The sequence below is a fragment of the Mustela erminea genome, chromosome 6, assembly GCF_009829155.1.
Source record: "Mustela erminea isolate mMusErm1 chromosome 6, mMusErm1.Pri, whole genome shotgun sequence".
NCBI classification, from domain to species: Eukaryota; Metazoa; Chordata; class Mammalia; order Carnivora; family Mustelidae; genus Mustela; species Mustela erminea.
This window is the reverse complement of record NC_045619.1, coordinates 109,220,599-109,239,443: the sequence shown is the minus strand read 5'-3', so window position 1 is coordinate 109,239,443 and position 18,845 is coordinate 109,220,599. Positions and strand designations below refer to the sequence as shown.

Here is an 18,845-nt window from a genome sequence, read left to right as displayed (position 1 = left end):
AATTAATTAATTCAATTACCCAGGGTGTAGTATATCATTAGTTTTTGATAGAACATTTGATGATTCATTAGTTGAAAATTTTAAGATGTTATTTCATCTGTTTTGTTTCTTATTAAATGCCACATACAAGTGAAATCATAAGGCATTGTCTTTCCCTGACTTATTTTGCTTAGCATAATACCCTCTAATTCCTTCCAGATGAACATAAGGGAAAGGAAAGAAAATTAAAATAAGATGAAAATAGGGAGCCAACCATAAGAGACACTTAATTCCAGGAAACAAATGGAGGGGTGCTGGAGGAGAGGTGGGTTGGAGGAAGGGGTAATTGGGTGGTGGGCATTAAGGAGGGCACTTGTAATGCACACTGGGTGTTATATGCAACTTACCAATTACTAAATTCTACCCCTGAAACTAATAATACAGTATATGTAAACTACATTGTATTTAAATAATTTTTTGGAAAGATATTTCATTATGATATACTTCATAGTATACAAATAGAAATAAGGAAAACTCAAAGAATAGAAAATGAGAATCTTATGAAACATATATGTACTAAATAGGTAAAGAAAGCATGTTATATAGGAGCTATTATATTATTAGGCCTCAGTTTTTATTTTTTATTTTTTCAATTTAAATTTCTCATTGTGTTCAGTTAGCCAATATATAGCACATCATTAGTTTCTGGTATAGTGAATTTTTTTTAATTTAAATTGATAGATATATATCTCTCTCTTCCTTATCTATTCATCTGTCAATGGAATCTCGGCTCTTTCCATAGTTTGGCTATTGTGGACATTTTTGCTATAAACATTGGGGTGCAAATGCCCCTTCAGATCATGATGTTTGTGTCCTTTGGGTAAATACCTAACAGTGCAATTGCTGGCCCATAGGGTGGCTCTGTTTTTAACTTTTTGGGGAATCTCCATACTGTTCTCCAGAGTGCCCGCACCAGCTTGCATTCCCACCAACCCTTCCTCCACATCCTCACTAACATCTGTTGTTTCCGACTTGTTCATTTTAACCATTCAGACTGGTGTGAGCTGGTATCTCATTGAGGTTTTGATTTGTATTTCCCTGATGCTGAGTGATGTGGAACATTTTTTTCATGTGTCTGTTGTAGGCCTCATTTTTAAGAAACCATGTTTCTACAGCATGAATAGTAAAGAGCATGAAAAAAACAGTCCATATATATATATATACACTATATGTATATATAATTCTATATTGCTACATATATATGTATAACAATACATATATATGTAGCAATATAGAATTTACTAAATGTAACATTTTAAACCTAAAAAAAGATATTTATGTTATATTTTTTTCTCAGAATTTCCCAGTAAGTTATTAGGTCAGGAAAACTGAATTCAACTTTACTCTGATTAAATTTGGCCCAGTGAACTGGCTCTTTTGTTACTATCCTCAAAGTGGGTATAAGCTGTTTTAAAAAGAAAGGTTGGTATTATGTTTAGAACCCAAGATCTTGCGTTTACTTATGTATATATGCATTATATACTTCATTTAAGGAGAAAGCCCTGAATTATGGATTCCTCCCATTCCTTAGTGCTGTGAGGGTTATGAACAAAGTCCAATACTTAGAAATAATCGGAGTGGGGAGATGAACCATGAAAGACTGCAGACTCTGAGAAACAAACTGAAGGTTTTTGAGAGGGGGTGATCCTGGTGGTGGGTATTAAGGAGGGCACGTATTGCATGGAGCACTGGATGTGATGCATAAACAACGAATCTTGGAACACTGAAAAAATAAAATGCAATTTAAAAAAAAAGAAATAATGTTTTGAGTCTTTTTTATTTAAATTCAATTAATTAACATATATTATTAGTTTCAGAGGTAGAGTTCAGTGATTCATCAGTTGTATATAACACTTAGTGCTCATTACATCACATGCCCTCTTTAATGCCCATCACCCTGTCACCTCATCCCCTCACCACCTCCCACCCTCCACCAACCTTCAGTTTATTTCCTGTGGTTAAGAGTCTTTTATGGTTTGTTTCCCTCTGATTATGTCTTGTTTTGTTTTTCCCTCCCTTCCCCTATGTTCACCTGTTTTGTTTCTTAACTCCACATGTGAGTGAAATTATATAATTGTCTTTCTCTGACTTATTTCACTTAGTATAATACCCCCAAGTTCCATCCATATTGTTGCAAATGGTAAGATATCATATTTTTTTTATGGCCGAGTAATATAGCATTGTATATATGTACCACATCTTTCTTTATCCATTCATCTGGCACCAGCACCCCAATGTTTATAGCAGAAATGTCCAAAATAGCCAAACTAGAGAAAGAGCTCAGATGTCCATTGACAGAAGTATTTTGAATCTTATAAGAAAAGCAACCACATACAGCAAATGTTGGTGATAAGTAGTATGGTAATAACAAGCCATCATTTTTTAATTTAAGAACACATAGGTTTCCATCATTAAAATACTGTTTTAAAAAAATAAATGTTTCTTGAACATATGAATGTGTTTCTATGAATCACACCAAGCAGCTTCTTGTGAGTTTTCCTCCCTTTGTGTGCCCCAAGCATGTCCAACATAGGCTGTGATTTATGAGATGCTATAATGGCAAAGATGAGATGACCAAAAGTGCTATGTCTGTTGAGTGCGTGACTTTAAGCATCTTAGGGGAAGAGAGGCAAAATCAAGCAGACAAGGGGTCTGAAGAGATGGAGGATGGAAGGGCATTAAGGAGCTTCTCACCTGTTCCTCAGCATTACAGAGGCCTTCTTCAATCACAAGGACCTGACTTAAATCCAAGGTCTGGGGGAAATAGAGTGAGTGGCAAATCTTTTCTGTCTGAGAATTCCTGATGGAGAACCGCAAGAGGTGGATTGTCAAGGTCTGGGGCAAATGGGTCAGCTTCAAGACCTGAAAAAGCAAAATTACTATGGAGATGAAGTCCTAAGGCACTTGAAATGGGTAGATTTAGAGAAATACCCGGGCCGATGGTGTGTTCTTCTTCTCCAAAATGTATCAGAATGATATAATACAGAATTAAGGGCTCCCATCTGCTGAATCTGTTGAGCTCTTCACAGAAATCATGAGCAGCCATAGGGTTCTGCACAAGAACCAGGAACCACAGGAACTAGAGTCTGCTCTAGAGAGCTAGTCTAACTCTGCATGGAAAACTGCCTGCTGCTCTTGGACTTTCTTTTTTTTTTTTTTAAGATTTTATTTATTTATTTTGTCAGCGAGAGAGAGTGCGCACAAGCAGGGAGAGCAGCAGGCAAAGGAGAAGACTCCCCAACAAGCAGGAAGCCCAAAGCAGGACTCAATCCCAGGACCCTGGGATCATGACCAGAGCTGAAGGCAGATGCTTAACCAGCTGAGCCACCCAGGCATCCCTTCTCTTATCTTTTAAAAGGCTCTGCCCCTCTCAGTGATGGGCCTCTGAAAATCAGGATCACCAGATCCCAGATACTAGCCAGAATATAGATTCCCGCCCTCAACCAACACATGGTACCCTCTATGAAGGCTCTATCAGGAAATCCACTAAAGGCAACCCCAAACTATGGCAGCGTCTGGTTTCAGAGAGTGAGTACCTGTTTCCCACAAGTCTTTTTCCCACATTTCTCACAGAAACATTTGCTTTTGCCTGATAATTCCCTGGGTTGGAAGAAACATCGAAGGGCATCCTCCTGTTTCAGAAGATCAAAGAAAAATCAGAGTTAGTATTTACCACACTACAAATGAGGATAAAAGTTTTTCTTCTGGCTCTCCCCATATCCTCCCCTCTGGCCCAGTGTGGTGCATGTGGCAGGATCTCCAAAAAGACCTAGTGACTGGATTGATAAATAGGAGGGAGCACTTGTTAAGGTAGCAGTGTAAGGAGAGAAAGTAAAAGGAAACAAAATTTTTTTCACCAAATCAAAGGAGAAACAGAACTGTGCAAAGGAAATAGAAATTACTTTTTAAAAGGCAATGGTGGATTAAAGAAGTAAGGGCACACTGGCAGCACCGGGTTTATGGGAACAGAAAAAATCACCAAAAGAAATCATTTACCAGTGTTTTCAGGGGTTTTGAGTCCATATCAAAAAGAGGAAGGGGGAGGGTCAACATGCTACTGTTTCTGCTCCTTTCCACAGTACATTCAAGGCAAACCAAGGACTCCTTCACCCGGATTGTATACAGGGCCTGCAGCCTCTCCACCTGTAAGAGAGAGAAGGTGAGAGGAAAGAAGGGTACAAAGTCATAAACAAAACAAGTCAAGTCAATTTCCAGAAATTGTAGCCATCAAACAGAAGCTCCAAAAATGGTAGTCACTGATGCTCTTTGCTCTTCAAAAAGGTGCAAAATAATAACAATAATAATATTATGGAATTGTGATAAGCATCATATGTGGATTTCTCTTTTAATCCTCTCTATACATTATATTGATTGCTGGATGAGCTAAATGAGCAGCATCTTAAACTTCTGAGTTCTCTGGTTCTAGGATCTCACCAGGTCCACATCTGTGATTTGGTCCTTAATTAGGTTCCAGACCGTGAGGTAGAGTTGAGCAGCATCATGCTGGACAAACACTGGACAAAGAGAAAAGTAACAGCCCGATCAGTGAGGTCACCAAGGGACAATTCTCATGCATGTCCTTGTGCCCTTGCTACCTACATGTACATGAACATTCACCATTTTGTCCTCTCCCAGCCCTCAATATCACCACCAACCCCCACTTTAGTTAGGCACTAAAAATGAAAAATAAGCTTGTTTATTTTTTTAGGAGCTCAGTAAATATTATTTATTTATTTATTTATTTATTTTAATTTTTATTTTAAATTTCTTTTCAGTGTACCAGAATTCATTGTTTATGTACCACACCCAGTGCTCCATGCAATACGTGCCCTCCATAATAACCACCACTAGGCTCACCAAACCTCCTCCCCGCCGCCCCTCCAAAACCCTCAGATTGTTTTTCAGAGTCCATAATCTCTCATTGTTCGTCTTCCCCTCCAATTTCCCTCAACTCCCTTCTCTCCTCTCCATCTCCCCATGTCCTCCATGTTATTTCTTATGCTCCACAAATAAGTGAAACTATATGATAACTGACTCTCTCTGCTTGACTTATTTCACTCAGCATAATCTCTTCCAGTCCCGTCCATGTTGATACAAAAGTTGGGTATTCACAACTCCTCTTAAAATTCAAAATCCAGTCTGACTGCATCATAGAAGTTTCCTTTTTTCTGACCAGCCACCCATGCCTACTGGCCTCTACTAGGGGACCCAGCCACATAAAACCAATATTCCATAGTGGATTCTTTCCAATTTCCAAGCCAAGCCAACACCTTATTTGGACTCTAATGACCATTCATTTCTCTGTATTTTTATTTAATTTCTTTTTCATTCCCCATAAATTGAGCAGTTTCCCAATACTCATATCTGACCCAGGTCTTCCCCAAAGGTATCTGGGAGGACAAGAAAGGAAAGAACTGTCTCAGTGTTAGATGATGCTGACTAAGAGGAAACAGGAATTAAACAGTAGATTTTTCATATGTTATGTAAGAAGCCTAAAAGACAGATATAAATGAATTTCTATTGTTTAACAGAAACCTAGGAATACAAAGAACATGAAAAACACACTGAGGACTATTTTATAAAAGAATATATGTCTGCCAACATGCAAAGACACTGCAAGAAAAGGTAGTTATTGTAAATGTATTAAATATTCATATCAGCTGTCTCAACACCTTTTTATTTCCTTTATTATACTTATCACAGTTTGTACTTAACATTTTTATTTCAATTTGTTTTGTTTGACTTTTGTTTTGGCCTGTCTCTTTTCAAGATTATAAGCTCCATGGAAGCAAAGACCCTATCAGTCTTTTTCCTTTATCTGCAATACAAGCACAATACCTGGCACATAATAGGTGAACACTATCTATGAGCTGAATGAATTAATTAATCCATATTTTAAGGTAATAACCCTAAAACCTAAAGACAAACAGAGTGGAACTAGGGTTGAACTATGCTGTCTCCAGGGAATTCTTTACAGAAGACTGCCTGCCATGAAGCCAACACTGGACATAAAGATAGATCTCCTTGTCATGTAAAGACATTTTGCCTCTTCTGATCATACCAGAGCCAAGAGTCCTGATTTGTCTAAAAAATACAGGGATATCTGCCCAACCCATAATTTAGTTAACACCTGCTATGTGAAAGGCATTGCACATACTAGAGAAAGTTACTATCCCCAAGAAACTTATATTCTAGTGGAGGACAAGTATCCACAAAGTCATAATTTAAAGAATAAGAAAAATTCCCTAAAGTAATCAAACTGCTATGAAAATTGATATAAAAGTGAAAATACAACTGGAATGATGGGAGTTAGGAGCTCTATAAATCTAATCCTCCAGAAAAGCAATGAAGATCCTGGGAAAAAAATTATAAAAATCATTTTTTCAGAACTCTAAAAATTACCCAAAGGTTTAAAAAATCTTAGGAATATTTATTCAACAAACACAGCAGAACCTACATAAGAAGAACAGGATTTCAACCTGGCCTATTTCCATTTCCTTCTTCCCAGCTCTGTAGTAGCTTTGAGAATAAGAAAACCTGCAATCATATAGGCTGTGAAAACCAGAATCCTTGTAACCGAGAAAGAGACAGAGTGGGGTGGGAGTTCCTCAAAAAGTTCCATACTAAAAGCATTTTTATTATTTGATTTGTCTTGCAGCTTTATGGAAAAGCATCCTGTGATGGAGGTTGTCATTATTTGACCTGACTCAGAGCTTAAAATCCTATTCCCAGGATATTTGTCAAAAGAAATCAATGATAGTTAATATTGTGATTACCTAAGGTTGTAATAACAGATAGGGCAAAATAAAAAAGAGACCAGCTGAAACTTAAAAGATGGATCTGAGTACTGAGATGTCCATAGTGGACTTCTAAATCTCTGACATATTCTTGGTGATCTGGAACACCATTTGTAGGCCTTTAAAGAAATCCCTGACCAATCATTAGGTGACATTAAACTAACCAAACAGAATCTTTAATGGCCACACACAATAGGAAACATAGCCTTTACAGAATTAGTCCAGGAAAGTCATTAAACAAATAGCAACAACAAAACAACAGCAACAACCTCATTGTCAGAGTTTCTGATTTCCACTGTTGCCACATTATATTATCTAAAATGTTTAGTTTTTACCAAAAAATTACAAGACATACAATGAAGCAGAAAAATGTGGTACACATACACACAAATAGCAATCAGTAGAAACTATCACTGAGAAGATCCAGATGTTAGTCTCACTAGACTTTAATTTTTTTTAATATTTTATTTATTTATTTACAGAGAGGGAGACAGTGAAAGAGGGAACACAGGGGGAGTGGGAAAGGGAGAATCCGGCTCCCCACTGAGAAGGGAGCCTGATGCAGGACTCTATCCGAGGACCCTGAGATCATGACCTGAGCCCAAAGCAGATGCTTAATGACTAAACCACCCAGGCACTTCAGTCTCACTAGAATTTAGATTAGTTATAATTTGTTCAAAGAACTAAATAAAACAATATTGAAATAACTAAAGTATGAAAGCAATGTCTCACCAAACACAGAATATCAATAAAGAAAAAATTATTTTAAAAATCCAAATAGAAATTCTTGAACTGAAAAATACAGTAAGAGAAATGAAGAGTTTTCAAGAAGTGGTCAATAGCAGATTTGAGCTGGCAGAAAAAAAGAATTATCAAACTTGAAAACAGGTCAATGAAGTCATACAGTCTGAGGAATAAAAAGAAAAACGAATGAGGATAAATGTACAGAGCACCAATGGGCTCAATGATGAATTCTACCAAACATTTATGGAATAAATTATACCAGCTCTCAAAAAAACTCTTCACAAGATAGAAATAGAGGAATTTGCTCTATAAGGTTACCATTCTCCTAATACAACAACCAGACAAAGACATTATAAGAAAGAATATTACAGGTCAATATCTCTCATGAACATAGATACAAAAATCCACAAGAAAATATTAGCAAATAGAATCCAACAAAATATAAAAATTATATAGAACAACCAAGTGAGATTTACCCCAGGTATGCAAGACTAGTCCAACATCTGAAAACTAATTAATGTAATCCATCACATCAATACACTAAAAACAAAATTCAAATGATTTTATTAATAGATGCCAAAAAAGCATCTTACAAAATCCAACATTCATTCATGATAAAAACTCTCAGCCAACTAGAAACTGAGAGGAGCTTCCCAAGTTTGATAGGACATCTTCAAAAAAAACCTACAGAGGGAGGAGTCAAGATGGCGGAGAAGTAGCGGAGACTACTTCAGCTAGCCGGAGATCAGCTAGATAGCTTATCTAAAGATTGCAAACACCTGAAAATCCATCGGCAGATTGAAGAGAAGAAGAACAGCAATTATGGAAACAGAAAAACATCCACTTTCTGAAAGGTAGGACCGGCGGAGAAGTGAATCCAAAGTGACGGGAAGATAGACCCTGGGGGGAGGGGCCGGCTCCCAGCAAGCGGCGGAGCAACAGCGCACAAAATCAGGACTTTTAAAAGTCTGTTCCGCTGAGGGACATCGCTCCAGAGGCTACCCGGGGCGAAGCCCACGCAGGGTCAGCGTGGCCTCAGGTCCCGCAGGGTCACAGAAGGATCGGGGGTGTCTGAGTGTCACAGAGCTTGCGGGTACTGGAACTGGAAAGCCGGCTACAGAGACAGAGCCAACAGTGAGCTCACAGCTCGGTGTTACCTTGAACTGGTCGCAGGCTCGGTGAGCTCGGAGCACGGTCGGAGGTCGGGCAGACAGGAGTGACTGAGCGCTGTTCTCTGAGGGCGCACTGGGGAGTGGGGCCTTGGGCTCTCGGCTCCTCCGGGCCGGAGACCAGGAGGCCGCCATTTGTATTCCCGTCCTCCGGAACTCTACGGAAAGCAAGCGCTCAGGGAACAAAAGCTCCTGAAAGCAAACCCGAGCGGATTACTCACCCCGGCCCCTGGTAAGGGTGGGGCAATTCCGCCTGGGGCAAAGACACTTGAGAATCACTACAACAGGCCCCTCCCCCAGAAGATCAACAAGAAATCCAGCCGAGACCAAGTTCACCTACCAAGGAGTGCGGTTTCAATACCAAGGAGAGCTGCAGAATTCCAGAGGAGGAGAAAGCAAAGCACGGAACTCATGGCTTTTTCCCTGTGATTTTTTTTAGTCTTGCAGTTAATTTAATTTTTTTCTTTTTCATTTTTTGTTTTTTTTCTCGCCTTCTGGTAAATTTTTTTTTAACTTTTACCTTTTTCTTTTTTAACGTTTTTTAACTGGTTTATCTAATATATATATTTTTTCTTTTTTATATTTTTCTTATTTGTTTTCTTTTTTTTAATTCTTTTCTATTCTTTTTTTTTTCTTTTTTCTTTTTTTTTCTTTCTTCCTTTTTGAACCTCTTTTTATCCCCTTTCTCCCCCCTCACGATTTGGGATCTCTTCTAATTTGGTTAAAGCATATTTTCCTGGGGTTGTTGCCACCCTTTTAGTATTTTACTTGCTCCTTCATATACTCTTATCTGGACAAAATGACAAGACGGAAAAATTCAACACAAAAAAAAAGAACAAGAGGCAGTACCGAAGGCTAGGGACCTAATCAATACAGACATTGGTAATATGTCAGATCTAGAGTTCAGAATGACAATTCTCAAGGTTCTAGCCGGGCTCGAAAAAAGCATGGAAGATATTAGAGAAACCCTCTCGAGAGATATAAAAGCCCTTTCTGGAGAAATAAGAGAACTAAAATCTAACCAAGTTGAAATCAAAAAGGCTATTAATGAGGTGCAATCAAAAATGGAGGCTCTCACTGCTAGGATAAATGAGGCAGAAGAAAGAATTAGTGATATAGAAGACCAAATGACAGAAAATAAAGAAGCTGAGCAAAAGAGGGACAAACAGCTACTGGACCATGAGGGGAGAATTCGAGAGATAAGTGACACCATAAGACGAAACAACATTAGAATAATTGGGATTCCAGAAGAAGAAAAAAGAGACAGGGGAGAAGAAGGTATACTGGAGAGAATTATTGGGGAGAATTTCCCCAATATGACAAAGGGAACGAGCATCAAAATTCAGGAGGTTCAGAGAACGCCCCTCAAAATCAATAAGAATAGGCCCACACCCCGTCACCTAATAGTAAAATTTACAAGTCTCAGTGACAAAGAGAAAATCCTGAAAGCAGCCCGGGAAAAGAAGTCTGTAACATACAATGGTAAAAATATTAGATTGGCAGCTGACTTATCCACAGAGACCTGGCAGGCCAGAAAGAGCTGGCATGATATTTTCAGAGCACTAAACGAGAAAAACATGCAGCCAAGAATACTATATCCAGCTAGGCTATCATTGAAAATAGAAGGAGAGATTAAAAGCTTCCAGGACAAACAAAAACTGAAAGAATTTGCAAACACCAAACCAGCTCTACAGGAAATATTGAAAGGGGTCCTCTAAGCAAAGAGAGAACCTACAAGTGGTAGATCAGAAAGGAACAGAGACCATATACAGTAACAGTCACCTTACAGGCAATACAATGGCACTAAATTCATATCCCTCAATAGTTACCCTGAATGTTAATGGGCTAAGTGCCCCTGTCAAAAGACACAGGGTATCAGAATGGATAAAAAAACAAAACCCATCTATATGTTGCCTCCAAGAAACTCATTTTAAGCCCGAAGACACCTCCAGATTTAAAGTGAGGGGGTGGAAAAGAATTTACCATGCTAATGGACATCAGAAGAAAGCAGGAGTGGCAATCCTTATATCAGATCAATTAGATGTTAAGCCAAAGACTATAATAAGAGATGAGGAAGGACACTATGTCATACTCAAAGGGTCTGTCCAACAAGAAGATCTAACAATTTTAAATATCTATGCCCCCAACGTGGGAGCAGCCAACTATATAAACCAATTAATAACAAAATCAAAGAAACACATCAACAATAATACAATAATAGTAGGGGACTTTAACACTCCCCTCACTGAAATGGACAGATCATCCAAGCAAAAGATCAGCAAGGAAATAAAGGCCTTAAACGACACACTGGACCAGATGGACATCACAGATATATTCAGAACACTTCATCCCAAAGCAACAGAATACACATTCTTCTCTAGTGCACATGGAACATTCTCCAGAATAGATCACATCCTCGGTCCTAAATCAGGACTCAACTGGTATCAAAAGATTGGGATCATTCCCTGCATATTTTCAGACCACAATGCTCTAAAGCTAGAACTCAACTACAAAAGGAAGTTTGAAAAGAACCCAAATACATGGAGACTAAACAGCATCCTTCTAAAGAATGAATGGGTCAACCGGGAAATTAAAGAAGAATTGAAAAAAATCATGGAAACAAATGATAATGAAAATACAACGGTTCAAAATCTGTGGGACACAACAAAGGCAGTCCTGAGAGGAAAATATATAGCGGTACAAGCCTTTCTCAAGAAACAAGAAAGGTCTCAGATACACAACCTAACCCTACACCTAAAGGAGCTGGAGAAAGAACAAAAAAGAAACCCTAAACCCAGCAGGAGAAGAGATATCATAAAGATCAGAGCAGAAATCAATGAAATAGAAACCAAAAAAAAAGCAATAGAACAAATCAACAAAACTAGGAGCTGGTTCTTTGAAAGAATTAATAAAATTGATAAACCCCTGGCCCGACTTATCAAAAAGAAAAGAGAAAGGACCCAAATAAATAAAATCATGAATGAAAGAGGAGAGATCACAACTAACACCAAAGAAATACAAACTATTATAAGAACATACTATGAGCAACTCTACGCCAACAAATTTGACAATCTGGAAGAAATGGATGCATTCCTAGAAACATATAAACTACCACAACTGAACCAGGAAGAAGTAGAAAGCCTGAACAGACCCATAACCAGTAAGGAGATTGAAACAGTCATTAAAAATCTCCAAACAAACAAAAGCCCAGGGCCAGACGGCTTCCCGGGGGAATTCTACCAAACATTTAAAGAAGAACTAATTCCTATTCTCCTGAAACTGTTCCAAAAAATAGAAATGGAAGGAAAACTTCCAAACTCATTTTATGAGGCCAGCATCACCTTGATCCCAAAACCAGACAAGGATCCCATCAAAAAAGAAAGCTATAGACCAATATCCTTGATGAACACAGATGCGAAAATACTCAACAAAATACTAGCCAATAGGATTCAACAGTACATTAAAAGGATTATTCACCACGACCAAGTGGGATTTATTCCAGGGCTGCAAGGTTGGTTCAACATCCGCAAATCAGTCAATGTGATACAACACATCAATAAAAGAAAGAACAAGAACCATATGATACTCTCAATAGATGCTGAAAAAGCATTTGACAAAGTACAGCATCCCTTCCTGATCAAAACTCTTCAAAGTGTAGGGATAGAGGGCACATACCTCAATATCATCAAAGCCATCTATGAAAAACCCACCGCAAATATCATTCTCAATGGAGAAAAACTGAAAGCTTTTCCACTAAGGTCAGGAATACAGCAGGGATGTCCATTATCACCACTGCTATTCAACATAGTACTAGAGGTCCTAGCCTCAGCAATCAGACAACAAAAGGAAATTAAAGGCATCCAAATCGGCAAGGAAGAAGTCAAATTATCACTCGTCGCAGATGATATGATACTATATGTGGAAAACCCAAAAGACTCCACTCCAAAACTGCTAGAACTTATACAGGAATTCAGTAAAGTGTCAGCATATAAAATCAATGCACAGAAATCAGTTGCATTTCTCTACACCAACAGCAAGACAGAAGAAAGAGAAATTAAGGAGTCAATCCCATTTACAATTGCACCCAAAACCATAAGATACCTAGGAATAAACCTAACCAAAGAGGCACAGAATCTATACTCAGAAAACTATAAAGTACTCATGAAAGAAATTGAGGAAGACACAGAGAAATGGAAAAATGTTCCATGCTCCTGGATGGGAAGAATAAATATTGTGAAAATGTCTATGCTACCTAAAGCAGTCTACACATTTAATGCAATTCCTATCAAAGTACCATCCATCTTTTTCAAAGAAATGGAACAAATAATTCTAAAATTTATATGGAACCAGAAAAGACCTCGAATAGCCAAAGGGATATTGAAAAAGAAAGCCAACGTTGGTGGCATCACAATTCCGGACTTCAAGCTCTATTACAAAGCTGTCATCATAAAGACAGCATGGTACTGGCACAAAAACAGACACATAGATCAATGGAACAGAATAGAGAGCCCAGAAATAGACCCTCAAGTCTACAGTCAACTAATCTTCGACAAAGCAGGAAAGAATGTCCAATGGAAAAAAGACAGCCTCTTCAATAAATGGTGTTGGGAAAATTGGACAGCCACATGCAGAAAAATGAAATTGGACCATTTCCTGACACCACACACAAAATAGACTCAAAATGGATGAAGGACCTCAATGTGAGAAAGGAATCCATCAAAATCCTTGAGGAGAACACAGGCAGCAACCTCTTCGACCTCAGCCGCAGCAACATCTTCCTAGGAACATCGCCAAAGGCAAGGGAAGCAAGGGCAAAAATGAACTATTGGGATTTCATCAGATCAAAGCTTTTGCACAGCAAAGGAAACAGTTAACAAAATCAAAAGACAACTGACAGAATGGGAGAATATATTTGCAAACGACATATCAGATAAAGGACTAGTGTCCAGAATCTATAAAGAACTTAGCAAACTCAACACCCAAAGAACAAATAATCCAATCAGGAAATGGGCAGAGGACATGAACAGACATTTCTGCAAAGAAGACATCCAGATGGCCAACAGACACATGAAAAAGTGCTCCATATCACTTGGCATCAGGGAAATACAAATCAAAACCACAATGAGATATCACCTCACACCAGTCAGAATGGCTAAAATAAACAAGTCAGGAAATGACAGATGCTGGCGAGGATGTGGAGAAAGGGGAACCCTCCTCCACTGTTGGTGGGAATGCAAGCTGGTGTAGCCACTCTGGAAAACAGCATGGAGGTTCCTCAAAATGTTGAAAATAGAACTGCCCTATAACCCAGCAATTGCATTATTGGGTATTTACCCTAAAGATACAAACGTAGTGATCCAAAGGGGCACATGCACCCGAATGTTTATAGCAGCAATTTCCACAATAGCTAAACTGTGGAAAGAACCTAGATGTCCATCAACAGATGAATGGATCAAGAAGATGTGGTATATATACACAATGGAATACTATGCAGCCATCAAAAGAAATGAAATCTTGCCATTTGCGACAACATGGATGGAACTAGAGCGTATCACGCTTAGCAAAATAAGTCAAGTGGAGAAAGACAACTATCATATGATCTCCCTGATATGAGGAAGTGGTGATGCAACATGGGGGCTTAAGTGGGTAGGAGAAGAATAAATGAAACAAGATGGGATTGGGAGGGAGACAAACCATAAGTGACTCTTAATCTCACAAAACAAACTGAGGGTTGCTGGGGGGAGGGGGTTTGGGCGAAGGGGGTGGGATTATGGACATTGGGGAGGGTATGTGCTTTGGTGAGTGCTGTGAAGTGTGTAAACCTGGTGATTCACAGACCTGTACCCCTGGGGATAAAAATATATGTTTATAAAAAATTAAAAATTAAAAAAAAAAAAAACAACGAGGCGCAGGACTCAAAGAGGGCTTGCAAACCAGCAACCCAGACTGTTGGTGAGTTGAGAAAAGCGTCCTCCATTCTGGGTTCTTAGGCAGGAGCTGTGTCCAGTCCAGCCAGGGAGTGGGAGGAGTACCAGCCTGACGGGGAATCTGGTTAAGGCAGAGAAGGGCGAGGACGTGCATTATCTAGGGTATGGTTAAAGCAGAGCATTCCTGCACCTTGGAGGGAAAGAAGGTATGTATTCCTGTGTCTGCCACACAACCCTGGGGTTCTGGGAGTTCTAACCCCAGGTTTGCAAGAGAAAATCCCAGCCCAGGGCAGAGGTGGACAGAGTGAACTAATGGCCGAGACTTTGGCTTCTCAGCATCCAGAAATGACAGTGTGCCGCTCCCTGAGAGAGTGAGCAGAGAGTTGAGGCAGTGAGGGACAAAGGACCTTGCTGGCTGCCACATCTGGGGGATGGGTAGGGAGACTGACAGAGGAGGAAGTGCCCACCCGTGGGGCAACCTGCCTCAGCCTGCGGGGAGTGGGCCAGAAAGATCTGCAACTCCCCACTCAAAGTGTGGGTGAGGGGCCTATCTGTCATTTTTTTCTTCTTTTTTTCTCTGTAGGTAAGGGATCTGGGGGAATGCATGCAGTGCTCAAGCTTTGCTTGTCCTACAGCCAGCTGGACTAACTTACCTGTAGGCAGAGGGCTGTGTATTTCACGGCAATGGGAAAATCCCCTTATTTCTCCACAGGTGTGCACAGAGTGAGTTTCTCAAGAGTAGTGCCCTCAGCACCCGGGACGTGGGAAAGTGATTTGTTGAAGGAAAGACCGGGAGGAAGGGAAGGGAAGGGAAGGAAAGGAAAGGAAGCGTGATGAATCCATCCACTTCCTGTACCTCAGAGTAAACGGGCAAAAAATGTATAAAGCTGTATAGTCTGAGACAAGCATGCGTGAAAGAGCTTAATTCTGAAACATGCATAAAGCAGGTTGTTAGCATGCAGGTGAGTATGAGGTGAGGGGAGCTCAGACCACCAGAGCCTGAGGATAGAAAATGCAGAAGGAGCCTCAGAATGGTCCCAGGGACCCTCTTCCACTGTTGGTGGGAATGCAAGTTGGTGCAGCCTCTTTGGAGAACAGTGTGGAGATTTCTCAAGAAATTAAAAATAGAACTTCCCTATGACCCTGCAATTGCACTCCTGGGTATTTACCCCAAAGATACAGATGTCATGAAAAGAAGGGCCATCTGTACCCCAGTGTTTATAGCAGCAATGGCCACGGTCGCCAAACTATGGAAAGAACCAAGATGCCCTTCAATGGACGAATGGATAAGGAAGATGTGATGCATATACACTATGGAGTATTATGCCTCCATCAGAAAGGACGAATACCCAACTTTTGTAGCAACATGGACGGGACTGGAAGAGATTATGCTGAGTGAAATAAGTCAAGCAGAGAGAGTCAATTATCATATGGTTTCACTTATTTGTGGTGCATACCAAATATCATGGAGGACAAGGGGTGTTAGAGAGGAGAAGGGAGTTGTGGTAAATTGGAAGGGGAGGTGAATCATGAGAGACTATGGATTCTGAAAAACATTCTGAGGGGTTTAAAGTGGCGGGGGGGTGGGAGGTTGGGGTACCAGGTGGTGGGTATTATAGAGGGCACGGATTGCATGGAGCACTGGGTGTGGTGAAAAAATAATGAATACTGTTTTTTCTGAAAATAAATAAATAAATTAAAAAAAAAAAAAAAACCTACAGCCATGGGCGCCTGGGTGGCTCAGTGGGTTAAGCCGCTGCCTTCAGCTCAGGTCATGATCTCAGGGTCCTAGGATCGAGGCCCGCATCGGGCTCTCTGCTCAGCAGGGAGCCTGCTTCCTCCTCTCTCTCTCTGCCTGCCTCTCTGCCTACTTGTAATCTCTGTCTGTCAAATAAAAATAAATAAAATCTTAAAAAAAAAAAAAACCTACAGCCAACATCACACTTAATGGTGAGAAATTTTTCTGCGAAGATCCGGAAAAAGATAATAGTGTCCCTTATCACCACTCCTTTCAGTGGAATTGGAAGTCCTAGCTAATGCAGTAAGACAATGAGAGGAAATAAAAGGTATACTGATTGGAAAGAAAAATTAAGAATGTCCTTATTTGCAGGTGACATGATCATCTATGTAGAAAATTCAGAAGAATCAACAAAAAACTCCTGGAACTAGGAGTTGGATACAACTGGAACTAACTTGGATACAAGTTAAATATATAAAGGTAAAGATACAGGTAAATATAGGGGCGCCTGGGTGGCTCAGTGGGTTGGGCCGCTGCCTTCGGCTCAGGTCATGATCTCGGGGTCCTGGGATCGAGTCCCGCATCGGGCTCTCCGCTCAGCAGGGAGCCTGCTTCCTCCTCTCTCTCTCTGCCTGCCTCTCTACCTACTTGTGATTTCTCTCTGTCAAATGAATAAATAAAATCTTTAAAAAAAAAAAGATACAGGTAAATATATATCAGCAATGAACTGGGGATTTTTTTTCCTTTTTTTATTATTGTGTTCAACTAGCCAACATAGAGAACATCATTAGTTTTTTATTAAGGGGAATTTTAAATTAAAAACATAATATTGTTTATGTTAGAAACCATGAAAATGAAATGCCTAGATACAAATCTAACCAAATATATACAAGATCTATATGAGAAAAACTATAAACTCTGATGACAGAAATCAAAAGAATTACATAAATGGAGAGATATCCCATGTTCATGGAAAGAAGGATTCAATATTGTCAAGGTGCCAATTCTTACATCTTTTTTTTTTAAGATTTTATTTATTTATTTGACAGAGAGAGATCACAAGTAGGCAGAGAGGCAGGCAGAGAGAGAGAGAGAGGGAAGCAGGCTCCCTGCTGAGCAGAGAGCCCAATGCGGACCTCGATCTCAGGACCCTGAGATCATGACCTGAGCCGAAGGCAGTGGCTTAATCCACTGAGCCACCCAGGCGACCCCCAATTCTTACATCTTGATCTATAGACTCATTGTAATTTCAGTCAAGATCCCAGCAATTTATTCTGTGGATATTGACAAAGTGATTCTAAAGTCTATTTGGAGAGGCAAAGACCCAGAATATCCACATGCAAACAAATAAATCTATACACAGAACTTAAATCCCTTAAGAAAACAAATTCAAAATGTGTAATAAACTTAAATGTAAAATGCAAAACTATAGAGGTCCTAAATATAATACAGGAGAAAATCTAGAAGAACTTGTGTTTGGTGATTACTTTTTAATGCAACTCCAATGTACAAGCAACAAAAGGGAGAAATGGTATACTGATCTCATTAAAAATAAACACTTCTGCTCTGTGAAAGATACTATCAAGAGCATGAGACAACAAGCCACAGACTGAGAGAAAATATGTCCAAAAGGCGTATCTTACAAAGGACTGTTACCCAAAATACACAATTCTTCAAACTCAACAATAAGACCAAAAAAAAAAAAACCTGAATAAAAAATGGATAAGAAACATGAATAGACATCTCATGAAAGACGATATACAAATGGCAAATAAGCACATGAAGTAGTGCATGGCATATGTGAAAGAGAATTAAAGAGGGCAGGTGATACAATGAGCACTGGGTGTTACAGTGAATTAATGAATCATTGGATATTATATCAAACCAAATGATGTACTATACTTGGCTAATTTAATTTAAATGAAAAAATAATAAAAAAGATAAATTACAAATTAAAATAGTGAGATACATCTACAAACCTATCAGAATGGCCAAAATTTAAAACACCAACATAGTACTAGAAGTTCTAGCCTCATTTTTCAGACAACAGAAAGAAATAAAAAACATTCAAATTGGCAAAGAAGAACTAAAACATATTCATCAGGGATATTGGTGTGAGATTCTCCTTTTCGATGGGTTCTTTGCCTGGGTGGGGATTGGGTAACGCTGGCTTCATAGAAAGAGTCTGGAAGTTTTCCTTCATGAAAAAAATGTTCAACACCATTAGCCATCAGGGAAATTCAAATCAAAACCACATTGAGATACCACCTTATACCAGTTAGAATAGCTGAAATTAACAAGACAAGAAACAACAAGAGCTGGAGAGGATGTGGAGAAAGAGAAACCCCCTTACACTATTGGTGGGAATGCAAGTTGGTGCAACCACTTTGGAAAACAGTGTGGAGATTCCTTAAGAAATTAAATATAGAGC

At 39.3% G+C, this 18,845-nt stretch overlaps 1 protein-coding gene across 7 annotated transcripts in view; it reads right to left on the bottom strand.

Moving 5' to 3' along the window:
- USP18 (ubiquitin specific peptidase 18) overlaps positions 1-18,845 on the bottom strand; it is a 61,110-nt gene that overhangs the window by 16,355 nt on the left and 25,910 nt on the right. For 6 of the 7 annotated variants that reach the window (XM_032349288.1, XM_032349282.1, XM_032349283.1 and 3 more), the window contains 4 exons: positions 4,474-4,553; positions 4,036-4,182; positions 3,576-3,671; positions 2,734-2,901 (listed from right to left, as the gene is read on the bottom strand). In XM_032349288.1, the coding sequence (XP_032205179.1) occupies positions 2,734-2,901; positions 3,576-3,671; positions 4,036-4,182; positions 4,474-4,553 (491 nt within the window). The remainder of the gene's footprint in view (positions 1-2,733; positions 2,902-3,575; positions 3,672-4,035; positions 4,183-4,473; positions 4,554-18,845) is intronic. The other variant, XM_032349286.1, reaches the window with a different exon arrangement.